We start from the raw sequence: 26,971 nt of genomic DNA on the forward strand, positions 1-26,971 counted from the left end.
AGTAGTCCACACATATCACTGCCCTTACAAGTTTTATGCGATTTTCCACCGATATTAGCAGAGCTACTTGTCCAGGTACCTTTAAATGGTAGTTAGTGTTGGTAGAGTTAGATGTGACATGTGCCTCACTATCGAGACTTTCCTCCATGTATGTGCCTAAAGTCTTGACTTTCTGCATTATTTTAATTTGAATGCCTTCTATGATAAAGTAATCATATTTTTGGCTTATTTTAGATTGAGCATGCTGACAGCCGAAGAGCATCAACTCAGCTTTAGCAGCATTTAGGCAAAGCCAATTTGCTGACATCCATTGTTTTATGACATGGTAGGCTACAGCTAGGGTTTGTTGATCAACATCATGGTTCCCGGTTATATTCAATACCAACTGAAAGTCATCTGCGTAATTACAGAAAAAGATCCCCAGAGATTCCAGCTCAACACATAGGGGAAAAATGTAAATGTTGAACAACAAAGGGGAAAGACATGCCCCTTGGGGAACTCCACATGTCTGTGGCTCAGAGGCACAATCACCCCAATGGACACGTGACTGGCGGCCCTCCAAGAAGGATTTAAGCCAGGTAATGGCATTATTGGAGAGTCTGCCAACAGTAGCCATCCTTTTAAGCAGGATTTTATGGTCCAGCAAGTCAAAGGCTGCCGATAGGTCTAACAGCATCAGCAGCCCTGACTTGCTGTGTTCCAGTTTACCGAGCATATGTGTTTGTAAATCCAACAATGCGGTCTCAGTTCCGTGGAACCTCCGGACGCCTGATTGCTTCACGTGCAATTTACCAGTATCAAGTACGTAAGATTGCATTTGTGTAGTAGCTGCCTTATCAATGAGCTTGAGGAAAAATAAAGTATTTGTGATGGGTCTTAAATTGGCTGCATCCCACGGGTCCAAACCCGTTTTTTTAGCAGAGGGGTAACTGCCACATTTTTAATGGAGTGGGGAATGGAGCCGGTACGAAAACAAGAGCTAACAAACCGACAAAGTAATGGCGCAAACAATTCTCGATGCTCCAGTATATATTTAGAAGGGAAGATTTCCCCAAGGCAATTTGTGGGGTGCATGTTTTTTAGTAACTCCAGCATTTCAGTTAAGTTGGGTTCTATAAAATTAAAATTGCCTGGAAGGTTGGTGGAAGTACCTATTTTAGGTGATTTAGGTTTGGGAAAGGGATCCGACAATGGAAGTGTCCTGTTTCCTGTTCAATTTTATTTTGAGCCTTGCCTTCAGGAGCTTATCTGCAAAGGCCTTCTGGACTCTACTGCAGTCGTCAGTGGTAGGTTTAATGGAGGGGTTGCAGGCCATAGGTTTCTCCCCTGTTCTGAAAAGGCGGAAGAGTTCCTTTGTCTTATCTCCAGCCTGATTTATTTGGTCATCATAAAAAGATTTCTGAGTCTCTATGATCATCTTCTTGTACTGCTTTTCAATGAGTTTCCATGCTAGCAGATTCTCATTTTATTTATTTTCATGCCGAGTATGTTCCGCCTGTCTTTTGCTGGTTTTAAGTTCAGCTAATGCAGTAGAGAACCATTTATGGTGATTGGGCAAGTCTTTAATCATGTTATCTTCCATGGGGGCATACTTGTCCAGCATTTCCAACATGACTTCATTATAGACTTTTATGAGTCTCTCAGGGTCATCAAGGTTATTTTATGCCCAAACGTGACAATGGAGTTAAGAGTTCAGTAGAATCTTTTGGTTTGGAAAGGTTTCGTCCAATGTAATATTTTTTCAAAAGGCATGAAAGGTGAATATAAAAAGTGTGTTCGCCTACAAATAGATTTTCTATAATTCTCCTAAGTGTTAAGTAAAAATTAAAAAAGAAGGAACGCACTAGGGTTGGAGGGTTTTTCAAAAATGGACTTAGGTAGAGAGCCCTTACAGGTAGGGGCATTGTTTCAACATATGCTGCCTCTGTTCATAATAGGAGGGACATTTGTAACAGTGGGTTTATTTAGGATAATAAACCTGCAAGGAAAGATTGATACAGTAAAATGTATATTTTTTTTTTACTTGCTTTAAACATTGCATTTAAAACGATTTATGGTTATAATATTGAGTCTAGTTGTTCCGTGCCCTGCATTGTGGGCTAGGGCACACTATGGGCCAGAAAATTATACTTGCCTACCAGGTCAAAAGTTGCCAGTCCTACCCCGATTGCCTCCCAGTATTAGAAATCTCTGTAAACCAGACAGTGCTTTATCTGTCTATACCTGAGAGTGTTTGATTTATATGGTTGGTCTAAAGAGTAGGACCGTTATATCTTCTAAAGAGCTGGACACTAATGTTTATAACCTTCTGGACTAATATTGTTTTCCTTTAATAAGGAATAGTCTTTTAATTTCCGGAGTAGCACAATGTATTTTATTGCCTTCAAGCAATGTTCTATGATCTTGCACGTAGGCGTCCCGCTGTCATTGGCACAGACCCAGCGTGTAGACACCAGATCAACAAGACAAAAGGTACCTAAAATAGAAGACCACTCGCTGCAAAAATTGAAACAAAAGTGGAACTGAGACATTGCTGTCCTAAACACCCAGAAGGCCTTTGGGATGCAATCAATTGAAAATGTTGCAGTTGGAGTTAAGTAATTCGTGCAGTCTACTGCAACAGCATACCAATTCTTCAGACATATTTCAGTCATTCAGACAAATTCTGTGATGTTGTGGAAATATGTTCACCTGAAAACAAAAAGAAGATGCCTTTCCTGATATTGTCAAATATCAACGGTGAATGTGGATTCCCTTATAAGAGAATGAATCTACATTTCCAGCTGGTCTCTGGCTGTACAAGGGATAAGGGATCTGTGATATTACGAAAGCACTACATCATCAAAAGCAGGATTCTGCAGACCGAGCAGCTGTTGTCACAAGTTGGAGCAATGAAGTGTTTAGAATATTTGCCGGATACAATGAGAACACGTTACCAGACTCAGCATGTCAGTAAATCTAACGGTGGACTACCAGAGCCCAGGGTGTGGGGGGTTGCTGTTGCTACCTCTATACAGATGCTTGCTTTGTTTCTAATTTCAACCTCTGATTAAATCATTCTGACCCTGCAAGTAATTTAGTGTCATAGTGCAAGTCCCCGATTGTAAAATAAAAGCGTAAAACCAAGGTTAAGCGGTTTATGTCTCACGTTTACACTCTAGAAGAGGTTTTAATTAATTTGAAGGCGAAGTAGGGTCATGGAACAGAATGTCTTTCCGTCGTGCATGCCTTCCCGCTTTGGAATACTGCATCGTTTTGCACCAACATGAATTTTCATGCTGTCTTTAAGCCAATAGAACCTTATGGAATCTACCTGTTAGCACCTGCTAAAAGCAAGCAGATTCCATAGGAATCCTTTACAAAAGCGGTCTGCCAAGCGTAAATGACGGGCGGCATTTACACTTTTTTCAAAACTTTAGTGACGCAAGCAATTTCGCCTGTTTTTAGTTTCATGCTAAAATTTCATGATGGCGTCTCGGCAGCACGCAAGTGCTAACCTTTGCAATCTCCTCCATGCAATTAGCACTTAATATAAAATGACCCGTATTGTTTATTGAGGTTTTCCTGACTTAGTATGTGTGTCTGTGCCTGTTATATTCAGTGGTGTTATTTGGAGGTGTCAAAAGCCATGTGACGTCCCTTCCTGTGCTCCTTGCTGGTGAGGGAGGGTCAAAGGGCATATGATATGCCTACCTGTGATGGCTTCAAGGGGGTAAGGACTATGTGGTGTCCCGTCCTGTTATATTATGGTGGAGCATCAAAGGGTATATGATGAGGTGAAATGATGCAACTCGATGCTCTGGCTAAGATGAGCTTGAATTGGACATCTTTAACATCTACCCGGTTTCCATAATTTTCCACAAGCCATCCTGTGGGTCATTCTTGCAATGGAATGCTAGATCAGCCACAACAGGAAGCAGAATGTGATGCGAGAAACATACAAAGGAACTTGCATTATAAGTTATACTGTTTTGCATATTCTTATCTGTGCCTCTTGTTTATTTGCAGGTTGCCTCTTCCAAGAAGAAGTGGTGCTACGGCTGGGACATTTCCTAGATTAGAATTGTATTTCACTGACCCACCATGAATCTAGTTTTCTGCCCGTCTCTCATTTTCTGGCTCTGCTCCATGCAGCCCATGAGCGGGGTGGTCTGGGCGAAGCCATCTCCCAACCCTGTTGTTCATCGAAAGCCTTTTATAGTTGTGTGGAACATGCCTACTGCTAGTTGTGAGGAACGGTATGGAGTTGAACTTCCTCTTGGGGTCTTTGACATTGTGGAGAATGCAGACCACCAGTTCCAGGGGCAAAATATGACCATCTTTTACAGGAACAGACTAGGGTTCTACCCCTACATTGGCAAAAATGGGAAGTGGGTTAATGGAGGCATACCTCAGAACATTAACATGAAGAAACACCTTTCACAGATCTCCCTGGACACCCGGGAATCCCTTGATGCAGACTTCCAAGGACTAGCAGTGGTTGACTGGGAGGAATGGCGACCCCTATGGAACCAGAATTGGGGTCCTAAGAAAGTGTATCAGAGAGCATCCAAGGAGTGGGTCATTGGCAAGTTCCCTCACTTGCCCATCGAGAAGGCAAACTATCTGGCCAAGTTAGAGTTTGAAAAAGCAGCACGTAATGTCATGGTTAAGACCCTAAATGCTGGTCAACGCCTCCGACCCATGGGTCTATGGGGTTTCTATGGATTACCTGAATGCTTCAACTATGATTATAAGAAGGAAGGAGTTGATTATGATGGTCGATGCCAAGCAGCAACCGTTGGTAAGAATAATCAACTTACATGGCTTTGGGAAGAGTCTACGGCCATCTTTCCAAGTATCTACCTCCCGGAGAGATTGAAGAACTCCGAACAGGGTCTTCACTATGTCCACTACCGGGTCAAAGAGGCCTTGCGGGTGGCAGAGTTCAGCATCCGTGATACTACCACACCAGTGCTGCCATATTCCAGGGTGACCTACAAGCATTCTTTGAGATTCTTATCTGAGGTAATGGCAAAAGGCTCCCTTCAAAATTATAACTTAAATTTACCACTACTACTGCAATTTTAAAACTGTTCATACTTACAGGTGTTTCTTTTTTATGTATATATGTATGTCTTTGTTAGTATACAGTCACCTGTCCATACATGAATACCCTACAAGTAAATACTCTTTCCTTGCTTGGTTATGTCTACAGGAGCTATTCGGAAACAGGATTATGATCATATATTAAAGTATATTTTCAAAGCATTATAAAAATAAATCACCATAAACATGTCTCTTAACTATATTTAATTGACAAACATACTAACATATCTGAGTGCGAGAGGTGGAGGGAATGTCAGAAAGGGAAAGAGTTCTTGAGAGAGATTCTGCCTGTCTGAGTCCCTCGCATTTACTCCCATCAGACAGGAGGGGTGGGGGTTCTGCTGCTCCTGTTTTAGCGGTGCTATTGTATTGGGTGGTAGGTTCAGCAATTTATCTTCTCCTTTTAAAGGTGTCTTCTCCTTTCTGCAATATCCCCAAAGCATCTCTCCTTCCATGGCAGCATTACTTAGAGTTCAGACAATGCAGGGCAGTGGGGTTGGGGGGTTGGGTTGAGTAGAGTGATCTGTGATGGGCAAGATGTTCTTTGAAGAGTAGGGCCTTCATGTGCTTCCTGAATGGTACAATGGTGGGGGCCATTGTGATATGTGTTGGCAACTTGAGCCAGAGACAGGTTGCATTGCAGGAAAAATTATTTCCCCCAGTGTTTTTCCTCTTGCAGTTTTTTGCTTCCAGTCTGGTGATGCTGATGGAGCATTGGGATGGTGGGTTTCTTGGCCACGCAGAATGGTGTAAGCAAAGCATGTGCATGTTAATGCCAAGCTAATGTTGTAAAATGTAAACTAATGTAAGAAATGAGCTACTAATGCAGGGACATAATTGCTGAAGTGATCACTAAAGCCTACCTCGTCCATTGAGATATTGCTGAATATTTCTCTACCATAATACCCTCACAGCACTTATTTTCTCCCTTACAGAGAAATGTACACAGCCATATTGTTTGAGGATACGGATGCCATTTTATTCTCTTCTCTACCTGTTCAACAGTGCAGTGCCTGCCTAGACCCCGTCAATTTTTTCCACTTCAGTTACTCCCATTGGTATCCCAGTGATGTAGCGTTTCCTAGATTGGCTTTGGATATGCACTGCTGACTGTACAACATATCCCTCTACCAACAGCTGATCTTCATCCCCACTGCTTGCTCTCTCCCTGGGCAGTCTTGTAGGCCTTTAATGTAAAATACTGGCGATCATGCTTCATTACTCCAGATTTTGTTGTGACTGTAAGGCAACATATTATAAATAATCTTTGCACAGATAAAATAGGAAAGGGGAGTTCACGTTGCACAGGTGACAACAGGCTGAACTGATCCATGTGCCCCAGACCCAACCCAGCACAGTCCTCTGCTTGCAGATAGACATTATTTTCCTCTCTCAGGGTTTCGTTGACGTGGTCTCTTCTCCAGCAGAATAGGCCCATAGCGACCATCTTTAAGAGTTTGTATTAATTGCAGCTCTCTGAAGAGGATGGACTTTGTATCTAACTTTGCTGCTTGTGGCACACACACTCCTAGTCTGACTGCATGTCACTTACCTCTGTAATCACTGAATGCTTTGCATCTCACTTACCCTGTGGACCAAAAAAAGATCTTCTCGAAGACCTTTTTGGGCTTTATCGCTCTCCAGGATCTCCATGGGTTTTCGAAGTTTGGAGGCAGAAATTAAAAATAAAGGTAAAAATGCCTAGAAAAGAAGAGCCATGGTATCATTTGATGCTTAGAAAGCTTGTTATCATTTGCATACCCTTAAGAGTTTTGGTTTTGGATACCAGCTATTAAAATGGATCTCAGCAGTAAATGGAGCCCATTAGATTCTATAACTGTCGATGACATGTCTAGATAGTAGTTTGCATTAATACATTCTACCCACCAGGGATGTCCCATTTCCTGGATACTGTTCAGACTTACAATAGAACCCGTTGCAAGGAGGATAATAGCCAGAAGAAGCATTCATGGAAAACATGTGAACCATCCCAGCATAAACAGCACTTTTTTAAGACCATGATTACCCTTTATTTAAAATCCTGTCTCTTCCAGTCTCCAATTCTTGAAAGTCAAGTTGTAGGTTTCAAGGCTAACATGAGCAAGTATTTAATTATACCTACTGCCTTTACATCTCAAGGTTTGCCCCTACTATTAATACATTTTCCATGCAAACCGAACATTGCTTGTTTTTCATTAATCTCCCTCATTTACTTGTTAGGCCTGATGGACACTTCAATAGATGACATTTAATATTTTGTGATGAACACCCTACCCAAATTTATCCAAAAACTAGACTCTAGAAGGATTTCTACAGACCTCCAAATTTGACAGGGGAAGCAATCTTGTACATCCAAAAGACACTTATCTTTCGCTAACTTGCAAGGTGGTTATCCTCTTACTCCCCTTCTGCGTGTTATAATGCAACTCCTGCTCCATTGACCTCTGCAGGTAATACGGATAAGCATTGGATGAAGACCGCAAATAATTTGTCTTAGTCACTTTAAGTTAAAACAATATCTCTGGTCTCCAATGATGATTGTTCCCTATTCCATTTTAGACAGTGGAGGAAATTGAAAAAATGTAAAGGGGGATCCCACGAGAGCCGTGGTGGGGGTGGAGTTTGGAGGTAAGGGCGGAATCCTGAGGGGGGCAGAGTTTCGAGCAGGCAGAGCTGGCAGTGGACTCCACTCAAAGGACATTTTCAAAATAATATTTAAACAATGGTGCAATTTCTTTCATGCTGCTTCATTCCAAACTCTGCACTGTATTTATTTATTTATTTATTTATTTATAGAGCGCACCTGGCCCAAGGGCATCCGGGCGCGTGATTTGGGATACAGGCCTCGTCATCTGAGGCAGTTGCTATACATGGCGGTATTTACACATTGGTATTTACACATTTACAGAATAATTGTATGCAGGCATAAAAAATAGATTACAGTTAATGTTAATGTGCAGAATCGAACAGAAGGAGGTAAAATAGGCAAGATGATGGACAGTTGCAAATAGTACACATCCAAAATATACAAGTGTGCAGCAAGCCGCCAAGATGGTAAGTCTGGGTGGGTGCGTGGGGTGGATCGTCTGAGTCAGAGGGTGGTAGGTGCAGACAGCCAAGCTTTTGCTTGCCCTTTGAACGCATTGAAAGAGGGTTCAGCTCTAAGAGGGTTTGGTATTGAATTCCAAAGTTTAGCTGCCATAACAGGGAAACTGGAACCACCTGAACGAAGTAGGTTGAAATCTGGTATGGATAGGCAGTTGGCGTGGGCGCTTCTGAGGGGTCTGTTAGCGGTGTGGATGGTGAATCTCTTGGCTAGGTAAATAGGTGCTTGGTTCGCAATGCATTTATGCGTGAGAGCAAGGGTTTTTAGAGATACTCGTTGTGGGACTGATAGCCATCAGAGACTTTTTCTAGTGTCAGAAATGTGATGGTTCCTGGGGATGTTTAAAGCAGCTCTGATGGCGTTGTTCTGGACAATCTGAGGTTTGCTGAGATTCCTTTGGTTAGTGCCGAGATAGAGGGCGTTACAATAGTCAATTTTAGACATGACGAAGGTCCTAGCTAATGTAGTGCAATTGGCTGGGGATAGGAAGGGGCGGCAGGTGGTAATGAGCTTGCATGTGTACGCAGCTGAGGATGAGACTGCATTTGTTTGCCTGGAGAGAGATGATGTGGAGTCAATGTAAATGCCGAGGGTTTTGGTGTCTTTAGAAACTTTGATGATGTTACCATCAATGACAAAGGAGTTAAAAGCTGAGTCGAGTTTGTTAAGTCTTTGATGGGTGCCAAGGATGAGTATCTTTGTCTTTTCGTCATTCAGACAAAGTTCGTGGTTGGCCATCCAGGCTTGGATGACGTGGTAGATGGAGTTGACGGCGAGTGTGTCAACTGAGTGATCGCCAGTGATGGGTATGAGTATCTGAGTGTCATCCGCGTAGTTGGTATAGATGACACCCATAGAATCCAAAATATCGAAGAGTGGCTTCGTAAAAACATTGTAAAGAGTGGGTGAGACGCACGAACCTTGGGGTACTCCGCATGTGATGGGTGCTGGTTCAGCAGAAGCAGTCGGGGAGAAGACCCTCATGTATCTGTTGTCCAGAAAGGATCTAATTCCAGCTGTGGCTCTGTCCGAAAAGTGGGCTGTAGATTTAAGGTGTCGGCAGAGGATTTGGTGATTGACTAGGTCAAACGCCGCAGATAGGTCAAGTAGAGGAGGAGGGCTAGTTTACCTTTGTCTTTTAGATCCTCGATCTGAGTTTTAAGATCTATCAGGGCAGTCTCAGTTCCATGACGGGGGCGGAACCCAGATTGTCTGAGTCCTAAGAGTTTGTTGGTTTCTAAGTAGTCTTGGATATGCAGATAGGCCGCGATCAAGTATAAGGGCACTGTGGTGATAGGCCTCTAGTTCGTAGGTATGTTAGCGTCCAGAGATGGTTTTTTAAGGAGTGGGATGGCCCAAGCGTCCTTAAGGTTATCTGGGACAATTCCTGAGCGGAAGGAGGAGTTAATGAATGCAGTGATGAAGGGCGTTAGGTGGTGAGAAGCTTCCTTGATGATAGCGGCCGGACATGAGTACATCAATTCCACTTTAAATCACTTCCATGGCAGTGGTGCACCTGAAATGCTGTTAGTAATGCAGTGCTTTTTAGTACTTTAATGGATCCATAGACACACTCTACAGTAGAAGGCTGCCATGGTAGCTCAGCAGGTTGAGAGACCGTTGCTGAGATGTTATATATTCAAAGCTGGTTGTTAATCAAATGAATTTTTTGCAAATCCTTATAAAAAAAAAGGAAGTGCTATAAAATGTGTTTGGCCAGGGGATGGGTTGGGCAGGTCGCTGCTTATATTCAGGGCGGAGGCGGGTGGTATTTCTGCCCCTGTAGTGAAAATCAAAAGTTGGCACTGATGAACACACAGTTAAAATAACTTTTGTCAGCGCAACAGAAGCATTTATTTGTGATTAACCAGTTTGACAAGCATATAACATCTTTATAAATATAACTTGCGATAAATGATATGATATGGCATTTGTAACGCGCCTATACACAAGTGTTTCAAGGCACGACGAGGCGGGGAGGGGGGAAAAGGGGGAAAGACAGACAACGATCCTACTAGGCCAGGTGTCATTCAGATCGCGCAAGTGCAGGGGTAGGGGGAAGGGAAAAAGTGCAAGGGGAAGGGGAGAGGGGGAAGTGCTGAACAGGGTAAGTAGAATAAAAAAATAATAAATAATAAATAGGGCCAGCTGGTGGCAAGTGCAAGGTAAGTGCAGACAAGTGCTGGGAGGGGGGGCTGTAAGGGATGCAGAGACAGTCCAGCAGTGCAGTGGTTGCCAGGGAGTCAGTGCAAGTGGAGAGTGGCTGGGCCAAGGACCGAGTTCGGTGAGAGTGGCCAAGGTGCAGGTTCTTTGCAGTTTCAATGAAGAATTAGCAGGGGAGAGGGAGAGAGAAAGCAGAAACAAAGAGGAAGGTTTTGAAGTGCTTCCGGAACCGAAGATGGTTCTCCTCAAGTTTCAGGGAGGCAGGAAGGCTGTTCCAGAGGGAGGCCCCTGCTACCTCCAGCTCGTTGCTTCGAGAAGCGGCTGACCCTGAGGGAGTTGGAGACAGATGAGCGAAGGGCTCGGGAAGGAAGATATTTAGGAAGAGAGAGTTGAAGGTATTTGGGCCCCAGGCCCCAGAAGGCCTTGTGGACAATGCAGAGGGTTTTGAACTTAATCCTCGCAGCCACAGGGAGCCAGTGTAGAGATTTCAGTCCTGGAGAGATACCGTCCCTGGGCTTGAGGCCAAGGACAAGTCTCGCAGTCCTGTTCTGGATGAGTTGCAGAGGGCGGAGAGTAGAGGCAGGCAGATTAAGATAGAGGCTGTTATAGTAGTCCAGCTTCGAGAAAACCAGGGCTCTGGAGACCGTGAGCTTCTGGGGGAAGGAGAGGAAGGGAAGAATACCTCTGAGGAGGTGCAGCTGGTAGTGAGACTTCTTAGAGACGTCAGTTATATGAGGAGAGAAGGAGAGTGTGGAGTCGAAGATGACCCCGAGGTTTTTTGCCTTGCAAGTAGGAGCAGGAAGCGGGCCAAGAGAGGCTGGCCAGAGCGCTGCAGGGAAGGAGGAAGTGGGTGTGCCGATGAGTAGAATCTCAGTCTTACTGGCATTAAGGCAGAGGTCATTGGCGGCACACCATTCCTGGATAGCAGACAGACAGTCGGAGATGAGGGAAGGAGAGGAGGAGGCCAAGGGTAGCCTGAAAATGAGCTGGATATCGTCCGCATAGCACTGAAAGTTGGGGCAAAGAGTGGCGATGCGGTGGGCAAGGAGTGCCAGATACTGGTTGAACAGCCAGGGAGAGAGATTAGATCCCTGGGGGACACCACAGGTAGAGAAGAAGATGTCAGAGAGGAAGGACCCCAGTTGGACCTGGGAGGGTCGATTGGAAAGGAAAGAGGTCAGCCACGCCAGAGCCTGACCAGTGATACCCAGGTTATCACGGAGATGGTTGAGCAGGATGGCATGGTTGACAGTGTCAAAGGCAGAAGAGAGATCTAGCAGAATGAGAACACACGGAGTGTTGGAGTCGAGGTTCGATAAAGCACAAAGGGGTACAAAAATTGCAGCATTTTTCAGCTTGAAAATTACTTTTGTTTTTCTATGGAAGTGTAACATGCACATTTGGAAAACAATAGTGTGCCCAGCATGTAGGAAGCCTGCTTTCCACAGTGATGGCCCCACCCCAGTGATACTCATAGCCCATTGATTCCTGTGGTCTCTTTCAGGCCAGAAGGAAGAAAACCGGCTGAGTGAATGACGGCCGGTGAAGGCAGCGCAGAGGAGATTAGATCACTGAGCCCCCAGCTTCCCTCAGCGAAGCTGGGGGCTCAGTATGGTCTGGTCAGGGCTGAGGCAGGCCGGGTCCCGAGATCCGACCAGACATCTGATGCCAGATCTCAGACCCGGCAAGAGCCGGCCCATTGACCAGTGTTGATTTTAGACAACCCTTTCTTTGGCACGTCTCTCTATAAACGGCAATTCAGAAGCCTGCCTCTTGAGGATTTTCTTGGATTTCCCCACTTTTCACTGGGGAGAGCCAAGTAACTAAGATAGATCCCGAAAAAGGGTTCCAGGACATAGAAAGGTTAGTTTGTTGACTACACTGTACATAACAAGGAGACGTCAAACAATTCACTTTTGACTGCATGTATCTGCGGATGAAGAGGTAACTGTTGGTTAACAATGAGTCTTGCTAGAGACACTGTTCCTAAAATCAAAAAAAAGTGGGACAATTTTCTACAAGCAGATTTGTATGCTGCTGCTTTTGCTGCTGTGACAGAGTAACCAGTTGGAGGCACATAGAAGTTGCCACAAGGATTTTATTCTAACAACAACAAAGGAATCATAGGATACTTCTCCAATTATAGATCATAATGGAAAAAGGTCTCTTACAAAGTTGCAGCAAGAGGTCTATCCACTCCTGCTTTAATATCCAGTCAATGGGCTTGGATTTTGGGTCAGAGCCGTCACGAGGGGGGAGGGGGCTTGCAGCACTCTTCCCTCATCTACGTGCCGGAGAGGCGGGAGGGACACACGGTCATGTGTGACTGTGCGGGCACATTCGAAGGAGCTAAGGTAGGTGTTCATTTTAGTGTGTGTGTGTATACATATATATACATACATATATACATCTTTTTAAATTAACTGCGTGTATATGTGTGCATGTATGTTGGGGTTAATGGTGTGTGTGTGTGTGTGTGTGTGTTTTTATGCATGCGTGGAGTTGTTTGAATGGTGGGTGAATGCATGGGTGAAGTGTTTTATGTGAGTGTTAAAGTCCCCATCCCTAAATATAGCAACCTCGGGTGGGGGCTGCTGGATTACTTAACCCTTAATGCACAGAACCATGCTTTAAGGGTGAAGCAAACATAAGTGTTGTTGTGTGGATAAAGTGGACCACATCGAATCTAGGCTATGTAAGGAACTCATGGTGGCAACAGTAAAGACAGACACAAGTGGTCACAGTTCAAGGGTGTTTATGTAACTTTACAATGGGTGACATAAATGCCTAATCTATACCTAAATCTAAGACGATAGCAAGCTACGACCATCAAATAATAATAAGGCAGTCCTATTCGCATCTTGTCAAATAAAAAGGGCCTATTGCCAATCCTTACTACTAAGTTACAAAGAGAGCGTGGGATAATGTTCACCAGAAAAGAAATAAGTGTTCACAAAATAAGTCAGGATGGTATGCCTAGGTCTCCCATCCCCACGTTTGAAGAATGGGGCATGGCAGAACTCCTGAACACAGCACACTCCTGGGCCTCTCCAGCACGAGGCTTACAATTCCAGTTCAACGATATCAGAACCTTCAAGGACTAAGTCTCTTGTAAAAAGTCTCTTGCCTTGGATTCCAACCAACAAACAAACAATCTCTCGGTGGTCTTGCAGCTTGCTCTTCGCCCCTAGGATCTCATTCCATCGGGTTTGGATGCTCCTTCCAAAAATGGGCCTCCCTCCGTCGCGTTCACTACGGCATTCTTTAACACAGTTCATGTATTTCTAACACAGTTCATGTTTTGCTCATTTTCATCAGAAAGCTGGGTTCCATCCCCCTAGCTTTCTCCTGGCAATGTGTCAGAGACTTTCGATTGTACAAGGGATTTTACGTGACCCTTGTAGGACCACTCTTAATTCCTCAAGCCACCCTTTCCTAGGGCCTTCAGGTATTTGCAGTTTCAACACAAAACCAAAGAGGCCAACGAAGGTCCTTCGAATGAGCACTCCTACGGCGCCTCACCATTCTGTATCTGGCCCTTGTCTGGGCTTTCTCAAAAGTTCAAACACACACACAAGTTCTTTCTTCTCAAGTTCCTTGCATTTATAATGTTGCTACTTGCAACCTTAGGCTCAACCCAGTTCGGTCTGCTATCAGCTTCCTCCGACTCACCGGCTGTGCTGAACCCGTTGGCTTCTCTTGTCTCTGGAGTCAAGGACGTTACCACGGTAGCCAGCTTGCCTTCTCACCTACGCTATCAATGCGGGATGCCCCAGTGTACCGTTGACATCTGCTGCTACGCATGCCAGCTGTGACTCCCAGTCTTAAGTTTTCCATTTTCAGAGGCTTTACGGGTCTGAGTTGAAAAGGGCAAGGGCAGTTCCCCCTTCATCGTCCCTCCAGTACTCGCTGCCTTTCTCCTGCGTTTGAACTGCCGGTCGGGCGCAGCTGTTTCCTCGTGCGTTCGTCCTTGATCCTAGTGTGCTCTTGTGCTTCACCTTTTATCCCCGTGGGGAAGGTAAAGGGCCGTCAGGTGTGCATGGTTATTGTCAATTGCCTGACACTCTCTGACCCGTGTGTTGGGACATGTCAAGTAAATGGCTCTGGTGTTAGTCTATTGTCTGTTACAGTGTAATAAAGTGTTTGTGTCGGAAAAGGGGGTGGGGGAATAGAACTTCTAAATATCCTACTGGGTAGGATGTGAGAAAGGTGTTACAATGACGGGGATACTGCGTCTCAACCTTCAGTGTCCCACTTCCACTACCTGAAGACCCCTCGCTCTGGTGATCGTCCCCAAATGGTCCACCCCCAGGAACTGAATCCAAAAGCGATGGCTGTGTCCCGGCCACCTGGACGACAGCTCTCCGGGGACTAGCGGGTGAGACACCTTCAGGTTTCTCACAGCTAGTCTAACCACGTATAACACTAAACATTTTTGTTTTTCCCTTGATGCAAAGTAACTGTGGATCAAGGCTAAAACCAAGGATGGCGTTGGGCTTTTCACCTTTTTCTTTCAAGGGTGCTCGAGCCTCAAGGGGGGGGTGTAGCAACTGCCCCCATGTTGCCGGTCAGCAGTCTTATAACACTGCAATATATTCCTTTCTGTCTTATATTTGTTCTGGAGCTTGAAATGTGCGCTTTACAATGCTGTGTTTGCTGGAGCCCTTCCTGTCATCACATCCCTGGGGTATACAGAAGTGTTTTCACTTCATTATCTTTTAACACTGGTTCCTACACATCAGCCACTTGCTAACAACAAAGGATTTAATGCTTTTCATGCGACATAGTGTTTAAGCTCCCTCCTGGATGTCCGTCTCATGATAATCGGCGTCTATCAACCCCCAGCTATATTTCTTTGTCTCCATTATAATGTAAGCACCCCACGGGTACCTCAGACTGTTTTCTGCTCTAAGCAATGGGGAGCCCGAACCATCATGCTGAATTGGACCCCACACATCTTCAGCCGGGCCTGGGTAAAGCAAACATATGTGCTATCATAATCTAGACTGGCCTACAGCTACATTGCTTGTAGGCCAGTCTAGCCAGTAGTAACACTTATGGTCCACAGTCAATCCAGATATACTTTGTGGCATGGCATTTGTTTACTGGCTGGGAGTCCTTGCATTGTAATACTGGCATATATTGGTGCAGCCTGTATGAACATGTATGGGACAGCCAGCATAAAAAGTTGTTTATACTGACATATGTTGTGGGCAAAGAAGGCATGGAATGCATTGGAAAATGCATGGCTAGTGACTTGCATCTATTGGGTTTTTCCCATGCACCCCTTGTTTGGTTTGGGCTCCCTCACTATACTATTCAGTTAAAAAATTCACCCGCCACCAAAGAACATATCTACGTGTCACTGTGTATGATGTGCGTTTTAATGCGCATATTGGGGTAAGGCGATCCTGAATGCTGAGGCCACGTACCACGTGCTAATATTATCAGCCTTATTTAAAGTCTCTTTAAGGGGTGTTTCCTCCCCCCACCTCCCTGCTGCTGTGGTGATCACTGGTGTTGGTGCTTGAGTAGGTTTGGGGTGTGAGTGCTCCAGTATCAGCCCCTTGTCCTAGTGGGGCCCAGTGAGAGTGGTCTGGCGATTAACCAGCATACCTCCTCTTGGCCCAGAATAGACTAGCTTGGGGAGTCACGAGCCCCCCTTAGACCATCCAACTTTTGGTCCTCTAAGAAGAGGTGGGGGAGCCAGAGATTTCATGGGTAGAGTCGAGCCTGGGAGTCAGGCTTGGCTCTAGGAGCCCACCACGGGCCGATCCCGGGAAATGGCTGCACAAAACGCTTTCTCCAAAGCGCTGTACATGCTGATTGCAGCAGCAAGCGCTCAACCCGCTGAGCTATCTTACCAGCTATGGTATAGAATAAAGCATAAAAAAGATGAAGATCGATTTTCTGAGTGTCACTTATCCATTATTTTTAACTTCAATGTCAAATGAATGTAAGCAGGATCAGTGAAGGTTCTAATACACGACAGCTATGGGGCCAAGATGAACCCCTGAGACCTGTCTTCAGACTTAGTGGCAGTCCTTACAAAGTTTGAGATTACTGTTACACTTGGAATAACTCCAAAACTGATGTTCAAGGGCACAATATGTGTGTTCCTCAAGCCTCCTTGTGATAAATGTTGCTTTGTTCAAGTTATTTTGTACATTTCGAAATCCACGGTTTTAGGCATTTCTTACACTGCCAATATTTCCATCAGGAGAAATATTTAGAAACGTTTGCTAACTTGTAAGTGCTATAGAACTAGAAAATCAACAGGCACCTGCCAAATACCTACCGCCCTTCCTCGACGCTGCAATAATGCCCATAGCAAATTCCAAATACATCTTACAGCCTTCACTAACCCAATAGTTACCCAAAATGCATCACAAATGCGTCTGACCGACGACAGTCCCGGTTGTGATTATTTGTGTTTCTTGCAGAAAGGGGCATGGGGAACAGGGCCAGTGCTGTGACTCTGCTCTATATCGCACCTTGACCAGACCCTCGTGATGCTGGCAGTCAGGCAGCCGGAATACAGGCAAACGCGAGCGCATCTTTTTTTCTTTTTTTAAGTGGAAGGAGTGGGCGGGCACTGGGTCGGGCTCAGGCCGGCCCACAGCCCCACGGTGTCGTCCAGCTCTACCCCTAAATTAGGCAGTGGACTTTGTCACACAAACAAAAATATTAAAGTGGCTCAAATGACAAGACAAGCATACCATTTAAGTGTTTTATTTTCCAACATGTACAGTGCACGGCCAAAATAAAGAACTGGGTAGCAATTGCGAACCCAGTTATGGTGCATGGAAATTTAAAACTCAAAATTGGATGCTCTCCAGCCTCAATGTTCGGGGATAATATTTGAATTTGTAAAACACTAACCGGGCAAATTTAACTGCATCTGTGACAGTGCAGTAAAAGGAATATAAATCAACGTAGAGGTGAACAGAACAAATGCGTCTCTAAGCTTTCCGAAAAGGGAGGTAGGATGTGTTCTTGGGCCAAGTCAGTAGTAGGTGATTCCAAAGCCATGGGTCATAGACTGGGAATAGACGATCACACTTGGAAGTACCTCTCCACGTCGGGATTTCCAGTAATCAAAGAGGCTCTGAACGCAATACTCGTGAAGGTCTGTAACAAATAATCTTGCTTTCTAGGTACTTGGGTGCTAGGCCATGTAAGCAAGCAAGTCCTGCTCTTTACTGGAAGCCAGTGCAGAGATTGCCTAAATATAGTAAGTGCCCTGCTTGGCGAAATTGAAAACAAAGTTAACTGCTGTGTTTTGAACATGTTGGAGATGGTATTCGGAAATATGCCAGCATAAATGGCATTCACGTAGTCTAGTTTGAGTTAGAGACTCGGCAATGATGGTATGTTTCTCTTTTGGAATTAAAGGGATAACACAGTAATGAAGGCTGAAAAACTTGACCATATCACCCGTTTGGGTTCCAGATTGGTCTACATATAATACATTATTTGCTTTACTTACAAAGCTTGTGGACTAGCCAAAGAGCTTGGATGTACAATTAGCCGGTAAGATAGCTCGGTGAGTTGAGCGCTCGCTGCTGCGTTCTGATAATTATCTGCCGGTCACAGGTCCTAACACCGGCCTTTCATCCTTCCGAGGTTGATAAATGAGTACCAACTTTGGTTGGGTGATATTGTATGTAAATATGTTCTCTGTAAAGCGCTTTAGCAAAGTGCTATATAAATAACACATCATTATCATATGTGCACCTTCCCAGTGCCTGAAACATGACATCTCCTAGGCTCTATGGCAGGACTTCATTAGCCACAGCTGTCACTGGGTTTCACTACGCTTCCTGATACTGAACTCTTCTAAAACTGAAATGCCTCCAACGACAGCCCCACTCTCCCATCTCTTTACCACCAGACAACCTCACTCCTTCACCAAAGTCTTGCAAACTTGAGGCCCTTTGACAACAACACTATTACATCTGCTGCCACAACTGCTAGAATCCATCTCCTCAACAGTAGAACAATTTGCGCCACCTCACCACTTTTCCAAAACATTCTTCGAATGGATTGTGTCCTGCAACATATTCCACATCTTTGACATGTAATGTCCACAGCTGTGATGCTTTGGAAATAATTTTTTGGCAGAGGGCGTCCTGCGTCGATGGGGTTGGGTCGATGTCCCTCGAAGGCCTCCGTCGAGGGTGACGTCATCGGATGTTATAAGTAGGATGCACAGCGCCTGTAGCCTCAGTTCCGTTTTTTCCGCAAACTTGTTTGCTTCGAGATCTCGGCGCGCCTCGTGTTATCAACTTCGATAATGACTTCTTCTTTGACCCCTCCGACCCCGCGGTCGGGCTTTAAAAAGTTCAGGGACTGTAAGTCCAAGATGTCCATCACGGACCCTCACTGTATCTGCTTGTGGTGTGTGGGTGAGAACCACGTAAGAGATGACTGCTCGAAGTGCCAGTCGTTTACTGCCAAGGCCTTGAGGGAGCATAAGGGGAAGTTGCAGGTAGGTCGGGTCTCCAAACCCTGTAAATCCAAGAAATCTGCTCTTTCCACTGATGACTCAAGGGGTGCCTCTCCCCGTCGGAAGGAGTCCAGGGGATCTCGGTCCCAGAGTGGTTCTCGCCACTCGTCCTCCTCGTTGAGGCACACCCGGAAGTGGTGTCATCGTTTGCCTTCCCCATCCTCGTTGGATGATGGCTCCGCAAGGAAAGTGGCTTGCCCCACTAAATCCTCTACCTACTCCGGAGGAGTGGGAGACATTAAGGGAGAAAGTGTTAGAGATTTTCAAGTCTCGGGGCACTGCCCCGTCCACGTCTTCGGTTGAAGCCGGCGGGGAACGGTCTCGGTCTGACGTTCGCACACCTTCGGGCCCGGGCAAGTTGCGCAATAAGTATCGGGAGCCGTAGAGGTCCCGTCGGACAAGGCTCTTGTAGATCGCCAGAGACGTGCCAGATCCAGGTCGAGGTCCTCGTCCCTGGCGAGACCGTCGAAGCCTGGGAAGGTGTCGAGGAAGGTGTTGACTCTGTCGGTGCCGTGCCCATCGAGTGAGGCTGCCGGGGCCTTGCCCTCGACCAGGCCCTCGGAGCCCTCAGTGCCATTGTCGACGCCAAAGCCGTCGGCGCCATCAGGGCCTAACGGTCTGAATTTGCCGGTGGAGGCCCCTAGAGGTGTGGATCCTCCGAGAAAGGCTCTGGCTAAGACTGGGCCCCCTGCGGACTCCAGGTCTGCTCCTCTACATAGGAGAGAGTTTGTTCACTCTCTGCAAGATATTTATGAGGATGGGAGAGGTCTGATGTGGAGTTGGAGCCTTTTGGTGCTCCTGATGACACTCCTGAAGCTCCTGACATGGTCTTCTCAGAGGACCGTCAGCTGGAGGAGCTGCAGCAATCCTTACATGATGCCAGTCGTCTGGATACATTTCCTGCGATGGAGTTTGGCAGGCCTGAGCCTGGAGCGCATACTGAATCCTCCTATAGGAGGTTGATGTCAAGGGTTACGGAGTACCTGGGGTGGTCCGGCCCTCAAGTTGAATTCAATCAGGATGACCTGACTGACATTGTAGATCAGGGTCCATCCACTGACCCAGTGTTGCCTTTTCACGTGGCGTTACAGATAAGGGTGGCTGCTACTTGGAACACCCCGGAGTCTCTTCTGGCGGTCAACAAGTCATTGACTAAGAAATACCGCCCATCCAGTAGCGACCCCAGCTACCTATCCACACACCCCACTCCTGAAGTGCTTCAATGGATGGGCGTGCAAGGTATTTTCGGTTGGGAGTATGGCCCTTAAATCGGCCAACTCCACCTGTGCCTTGGCCACATTTTTGCACACTATGTGGAGTTGTGTCTCTGCCGGCTGAGCATATTCCCAAAGGGGAAGAAAGGGATGGGTTCCTTGCGATTGTGCAGGGTGGTGATGTGTGAATCCCTTCAGTCTGGGTTGGACACGGCAGACAGTATCAGCCGGTCCATGGCTGCGAGCACCATGATACACAGGTTTGCGTGGTTGCGGAAGTTGGGCTTTGCTCCGGACGTGCAGGCCCGTCTCCTCAACATGCCCTTTGACGGCTCTCATTTGTTTGGCAACAAGGCTGACAAGAGGCTTGAGAGGTTACAGACCTCCAAAGCTGCTGCAAAATCTTTGGGCGCAGCTGTGCGTCAACCTCTGCCTTTTCGTCCTAGGGGACAGCAGTGGAGGGGTTCCTTTCGTTACTACTCCTCTTTTGGTAGAGCGAGAGGAGCGGCCAGTCAAAGGGGCCACCATAAAACTACCCCTGGTGGACGGGGAAGAGGTGCCAAAGCCGCTCAGGCAGCTGCCTCTTTGCCTTTAGGCGCTGCCGCAGCCGGTCCAAACCAGCTATGAGGCCTGGTCCCATTGTTCGCCGGTTGGTGGTAGTCTGTCTCAGCATCTCAAAGTGGCGAGCCATTACTTCAGATGCATGGGTTCTGGACACCATAGCTCACATCTACTGCCTACCCCTTCCTAAATCGGCCTCACAACAATACACCGGGGAAACTCTCTTTTAAGATTCCAGATCCACTCCTTGGGCAGGAAATCTTGACCCTGCTGGAGAAAGTATACATTGTTGAAGATTCTTAGAAGGGCAAAAAATCAAATACGGCTGGGGCTTCTGAAAGGAGTATATCGTTTCAGATAAAAAAACATAACTCCTTACTGTTGACAAGTGGCAGAAATGTGCTCCTCAATCCCACAAATCTATCTTCATTCTCAGTTCTTTTTTTAGATCATATTACCCTTTCTCCCAATTCAGGGACCAACCCAACAACTCAAAAAACCGAGCAATAAGAGACTCATACTTTGCACTGCCTCCATTACCACAAGGGCCAAGACCTAAATTGTGAAGGAAATGCGTTTCCTGATAACTCTTCATCTGTATATACACCAACGCCTGTTTTTTCAAGACCATGGATTGTAGAGAAAGCAAACCAAGTTCTAGTCTAATGATGGCCATCAGAACACAAGATGGTAAACCCAGTATCTTTCTCCAAAACGTACACTAAACGTTTTGCAGCCAATCAAGTTCCATAATTGTAAGCCTTTCCAGGCCATACAAAATGGCTGGAACAAACCATTGTAGGTAAAGTCGTCTGTGCCTTCAAGGGTAAAACCCCCTGTTCAATTAACAAACCGATAAACCAGAGATGTCAACTGGGCTGCTTTTCTAATGCAGGCAGCTATGCAGGCTTGGTACTCTCACTGAGGCTCAAGTTCAACGCCTAAGTATTTGTATTCGTTCACATCCTCAATAGTTAAGCGCTGAACTGACGAACGCTGGTGAGACACTTTTATTGCTGCAAACAACATCATTTGTGTTTTAGTTCTTTTCATCTTCAAGGAGTTTTCCTCAGCATAGTCTCATAAAACCTTAGCCGCATGACTAAGGCCAGTAAATTTTTTATCTAAAGGAACTAAGTCGTCTGCATACACTAGCACTTGACAATGAACTGAGTGAACCTTCGAGGGGCAACACCCTGTTTTAGCCAAACTAACTAGTAAGTCTGCTAAATACAAATTAAAGTGCAGGGGAGCCAAGACGCACCCCTGTTTCACCCCACTACCAATGGGGATGGGTGCAGTCAAGGCTCTTTGCTGTCCAATTTTACCCTGATTGTATTATTTGTGTGGAGGAGTTTCACAAAATATAAAACAGTTGATCGACACCCATATAGCTGCAGTTTCTTCCACAACCGATTTCTATCAACAGAATCGAAGGTGGATTGAAAATCCACAAAGAGCGTAAAGCCCCAGAGAATCCTTCTTCCGCGCTCTCTCCATCAGATAGTCAATGAGCCTTAGATTATGTGATGTTGAATAACCAGTGGGAAACCCACCCTGGAACCTGTCTAAGAGTCCAATATTAGCCACCTATCTCTGTAACTCCTGTAACAAAAGTTATGAGAATAGCTTCCCTGTGCATTCAAGCATAGATAGTAAACAATAATTGCACAGGGATACCACAGAGCTTTTCTTCAACACAGGAATCAAAATTGATGTACGCCAAGAAGCAGGTATTCTGCTCTCGAAGAGGGTTTTATCAAATGGAATCTTCAACAGTGAATCCCAAAAATCGGGATCCTACTTAAGGTTTACATTGGTAAATCCATCCGGTCCCGGGGCCCTAGTTGACTTTAGTCTACATATTCTCAATTTGATATCACCCTCGTCTAGCTTGAGAAAGGGACAGCCAGAATTAATACAAACTATCATATCCATTCCTGGGCCTTCAGTCGAGTTATGCCCACCCAAGTGCTGCTTCCAAATGTCCTCACTGGTTGGGTTCAAAATCGTACAAACTCTACTGCCCTTTGTCTCGCCAAGTAATGACCAAATACTTCTAAAATTACTAGAGGCTAGGACCTTACTCATTTCTTGCAACTGACAGAGACGAGCGCCACCAATGCCATCAGTTCCTGTAAGCATTTTTAACTAGCTTCGACTACTTATCTTTATCTAATAGGCAAGTATATTTGGCTTTAATACTACATCTCAGTTGACATTTTCTGTCTCAAATTACCTTGTCATAAAAGGAATGCTTGCATTCGGATCGAATATTGATGGGCTGATTAAATGTTGCATGATGTTCAGAAAATACTAAAAACCATGTTTCGATTTCATCCATGTCCTTAATCAGAAATTCCATTAAACAATTGAAATCGTAGACGTTGGTAGCATATTTTGCCCGCTGAATATTATTTAAAGACCATCTAATGTAATTTTCAGAATGATTAACTTGTATTGCCCCAATAGCCTTTTCGCATTTAATAGGATCACTTTCCAAATGCAATACCAGGGGCACACGGTCACTCCAACCATTCCATTGTGCGCACATATTAACGACACTTGAAAGGGCTCTAGTATTGACAAATAATCTAAAGTGGCTTTCCTATGTCCCTGTCTCCAGTTATAAGCCCCAGGACTATCTCCCACAACCGATTAGTTTGCTCATAAAATTGGACCCCTGATCCGTTAGAATTTCCTTGGGGAACCCAACCCTGAAAAAATATGGCAATAGGTGTTTTAAAATGTGTTCGGTTGTGTTATTAGGCATGGGGGACACCTCTGGGTATCGGGTAGCGTAATCACCGATTACGAGGACATATTTGTTACCCAGCCTAGAGGTTTCCAACGGTCCAATGATATCCATCCCAATTCAGGAGAAATGGATTTCTTTTATTGATAAAGGGTTCAGTGGGGCAGGCAAGGGAACATGTGTACTGGTTGTCTGACATATTTCACAGGTCTGAATGAAGTTTATATCCGCATGGATACCTGGCCACAGTGGCAGATTTAAGGCAAAGGGCTCCATGGGCAGCACCTGATATAGGGCCCTAGGTGGACGGGTCATGGAGGCAAAGCTTTGGGTGGGTGGAGTTAATTGTTGTCACAAGTGCACAATGGCCAACTTTGGGGACAAAAGCTATATTTTTTTTAAGTTGTCTTTATTACAGTTACCTAGGGGTCTGACTAACTGGAAACAGCTGGGCCTCCACAGCAGGCTTTGCTCTCAATGCTAAATATTCTAAACCTAGAGAACTTAGGGGTCCTTGTAGCAGAAAAGTGATGTCATTCTATTTGTGCAGACGTTACTGCAGCCATGCATTGCAAAATGGCAGAATGATGGTGTTAAACTTTTGCTGCACGGGTTGGAGAGTGAAAACCTCGGATCTGTATAGCGGTTGGTATGAAATTACAGAGCCCTTTACAATATTCTCATCGCTCCTCTGCGTGTTCATTCAACCACTCACGGGCTGGCCCATATATCTGCTTGCCCATCTCTCCCTCACTGGGAGCCATGTGGAGGTGCTGGCTCTCGGCAGGAAAAACATTATGCACCCTGGCGGGAACACTCTACCTGGCTCACAGCTCATTGCATCTAACGGCAGCAAATCAGAGCACCCATAGGTTCTACCACCCCACACCTAGCACCCCCCCTCCTGTCAACTCCCCATTCCCCTCCTAAGGACAAGGGAACTCGCCTCGTCTAACTCGGAGGGTGAGGAAAGGGGGCGGAAGGATGAATGGGTGGCATTCCAAAACTGCCTTTAATAAACCCATTAAAGAGCCCGTTGTGCTCTTACATACATCCATCCATACATGCATAAATAAATAAATAGGCTGAAATGTACAGCTCAAAGAGCGCCGTTAATGTTCATGTCCTTTCCCAAAAGATGGATTCATCCCCTCCACTTACCCTTTTCTCCCTCCCTCGCCCACCTCTTTTGCCCTCTGAAGCAACTTGCATGCATGCTAGTCCTTACAGAAACCAAATACATATATTGCAATGTGAAATTCCAATAGCAGGGCTGGCAGAAATGCTCCCATTACAAACCGTAGAATGAATGTTCTTCTCCATTTTGCGCGGTCAATGAAATCAGCTATTTCATGCATTTTTCTCAAGAGAAATTTATTGTTTTATGTTTTTTTGCATCAGGCAAAACCGTGTCAAAGGTCAATTTGACCCAAAGCAGCTAACACCGAGAACAATTTGCGAGTTAGGCGAATGTTGCCGATTTTGTTTCTTTTGTAAATACTTTGCCCACCCCTGACCTGAACCACAGTCTTCTACGTAAACTGGTAAAGCACGCTGGCACACAGCTGATACCACACATGCATATGCGTGCCTGCGGAGCACTGACAGCCGACGGCTCGCAGGCCCTCCACCGGGCCTTCTGGGGGCGGGGGAGGAAGCAGAGCGGGAAGTCGATTGCTGCTCCTCTTTGCTGAAGCATCCAAAAGGGGGAGAACATGGGAGGGAGGGTGAGAAGGAGAAAAGGGGGTGGGGTGAATGTGCCCACGCCCTTTCCCATGGCAAAGTTGCTATCCCGGGTTGTTAGGAGCTGGACTGATGTCACAGCAGAAAGGGTGCTGTGCTGTGTGGAAGGGGGGGCCTAGCACAGGGGCCAGCTCGCCATTTGTCTGCCTGGCGACCGTTAAGTCCGCCTCTGCCTGGCCAGTAAAACCTCCCACTGATGTGCGCCTGGGTCTTAGACTGTCCTAAGTGTCCCCCTGTCAAATGAGAATGTGCAATCTCTAGCACGATCTTTGGATGTGTTTTGGGGATTACTAACTGAGTTTTACTTAGGCTTTCTCTGGAGGTTTTCTTTCTGTACAGTAATCATTGCCGTAGGAAGAAGGGACTTCCCTTCTCTAACCCTTTACTTCAGGAATCAACTGCAAGAAAGCCTCTGCGAGTGCTGGATAATTTCGCTGTGTGAAGGCTAGATCGGGAAATATGGTAGGTTCTTCTTCCCTCTTTGCCTCAGTGGTAGATGGTTCATCAGCTTCTCCAAAGCCTAAGGTACCTCTCTTAGTGTCTTCTGATTCACTCTCTATAAAACAGGGAAATTGAGCCTTTTCAAGAGTTCGCTATGCAATTCTGTCCCACTGAGGTACTAAATCAAATGGATTTTCACCATCGTTCTGTAAGAGAACCTTTATGTCTCCCCGGAAGTCTGGATCTATGATGCCCGCTAGGTCATCCAGACTGAACTTCCAGGCCAGATTTTGGAGCCAATCTTATAGAACACCCTGCAGGGGGTATCAGGACTAGGTCTGTGGGAATCATTCCTATTTTCCCTGGAGGGATAGTAGCTTCTCTGCTGCTACAGATATCAAAGCCTATGGATTCTTTCGTGGCAATAGAGGGATCTGAGGCTCTTTGACTAAGCTTCTGAAATGTTAGGGTTCCCTAATTTGTCTCAATTGAGTCGCATCCATTGCTGACACCATATGCAAGGAAGGCATGGTATCAAACGGAAAGACAGACACAAGTGATCACAGTTCAAGGATGTTTATTGAACTTCAATTGGGTTTGAAAAATGCCTATCTAATCCTAAATCTAAAGATGGGAGCAAGCTACGACCATCAAATAATATCGTAGTCCTAGTCGAGTCTGTCAAAATAAAAGTGCCCATATTAATAAACCTATTGCCAATACTTACTTCTAAAAATAAATATTGTGGTAAACAATGTTATGCAATAAAGAAAAGTGTTCAAGAAATGATATGTCAGGATGTTCAAGCCGTTGGCTTCATTTGCCCACGTTTTCAGCACTGGACAAGGCAGCACACTCAAGCTTAGCACACACTCTGGCTTCTCTAGCACGAGGATGCAGTTCAAAACCTCAACATCAAAGCCGTCTGTGCCAAAGTCTCTTTGCCGTTCAATGTCTCTTATTTCAGAGGGCTTGATGCAACAAAACGAACATTAAAATTCCTTTCTTCTTAGGATTTCACATATACAACTTCTTGGGTGATTTTTGATTCACCACGGGGCCCCCTCTGCTGGACTCAGACCCACTTTAATACAAAGCTTTCAATTGATCTCCCTCTGCTGGGCTTGGACCAAATTTATCTACTTTTCCAAGCTTTCTTTACTTTAAAAATCTAAGGCTTTCGAAAGTGCGCAGGATTCTGCTCAACCCGTCGCAGGACCACTTTGATTCACAATTACTCGTTCTCTTCTTGATATAACCTTTTTCTCACTTTTGCCACTTCTCACGCTTTGAAACACATTGTTTATAGGCGCAATATAAATAATCAATTCATTTCAGCTGGATACCTTACAGAGACCTTTGATTGAGCACCCACGTGGTGCCAGGCCACT

At 45.5% G+C, this 26,971-nt stretch overlaps 1 protein-coding gene across 3 annotated transcripts in view; it reads left to right on the forward strand.

Moving 5' to 3' along the window:
* The window catches only part of LOC138566601 (hyaluronidase-3-like), a 285,449-nt gene that overhangs the window by 233,120 nt on the left and 25,358 nt on the right, over positions 1–26,971 (forward strand). For all 3 annotated transcript variants that reach the window (XM_069644121.1, XM_069644122.1, XM_069644123.1), the window contains one exon: positions 4,009–5,007. In XM_069644121.1, coding sequence (XP_069500222.1) covers positions 4,084–5,007 — 924 coding nt within the window. In that variant the 5' untranslated portion in view covers positions 4,009–4,083. The remainder of the gene's footprint in view (positions 1–4,008; positions 5,008–26,971) is intronic.

This window comes from Ambystoma mexicanum, chromosome 2p (assembly GCF_040938575.1).
Source record: "Ambystoma mexicanum isolate Mex_15411 chromosome 2p, UKY_AmexF1_1, whole genome shotgun sequence".
Taxonomy (NCBI): domain Eukaryota; kingdom Metazoa; phylum Chordata; class Amphibia; order Caudata; family Ambystomatidae; genus Ambystoma; species Ambystoma mexicanum.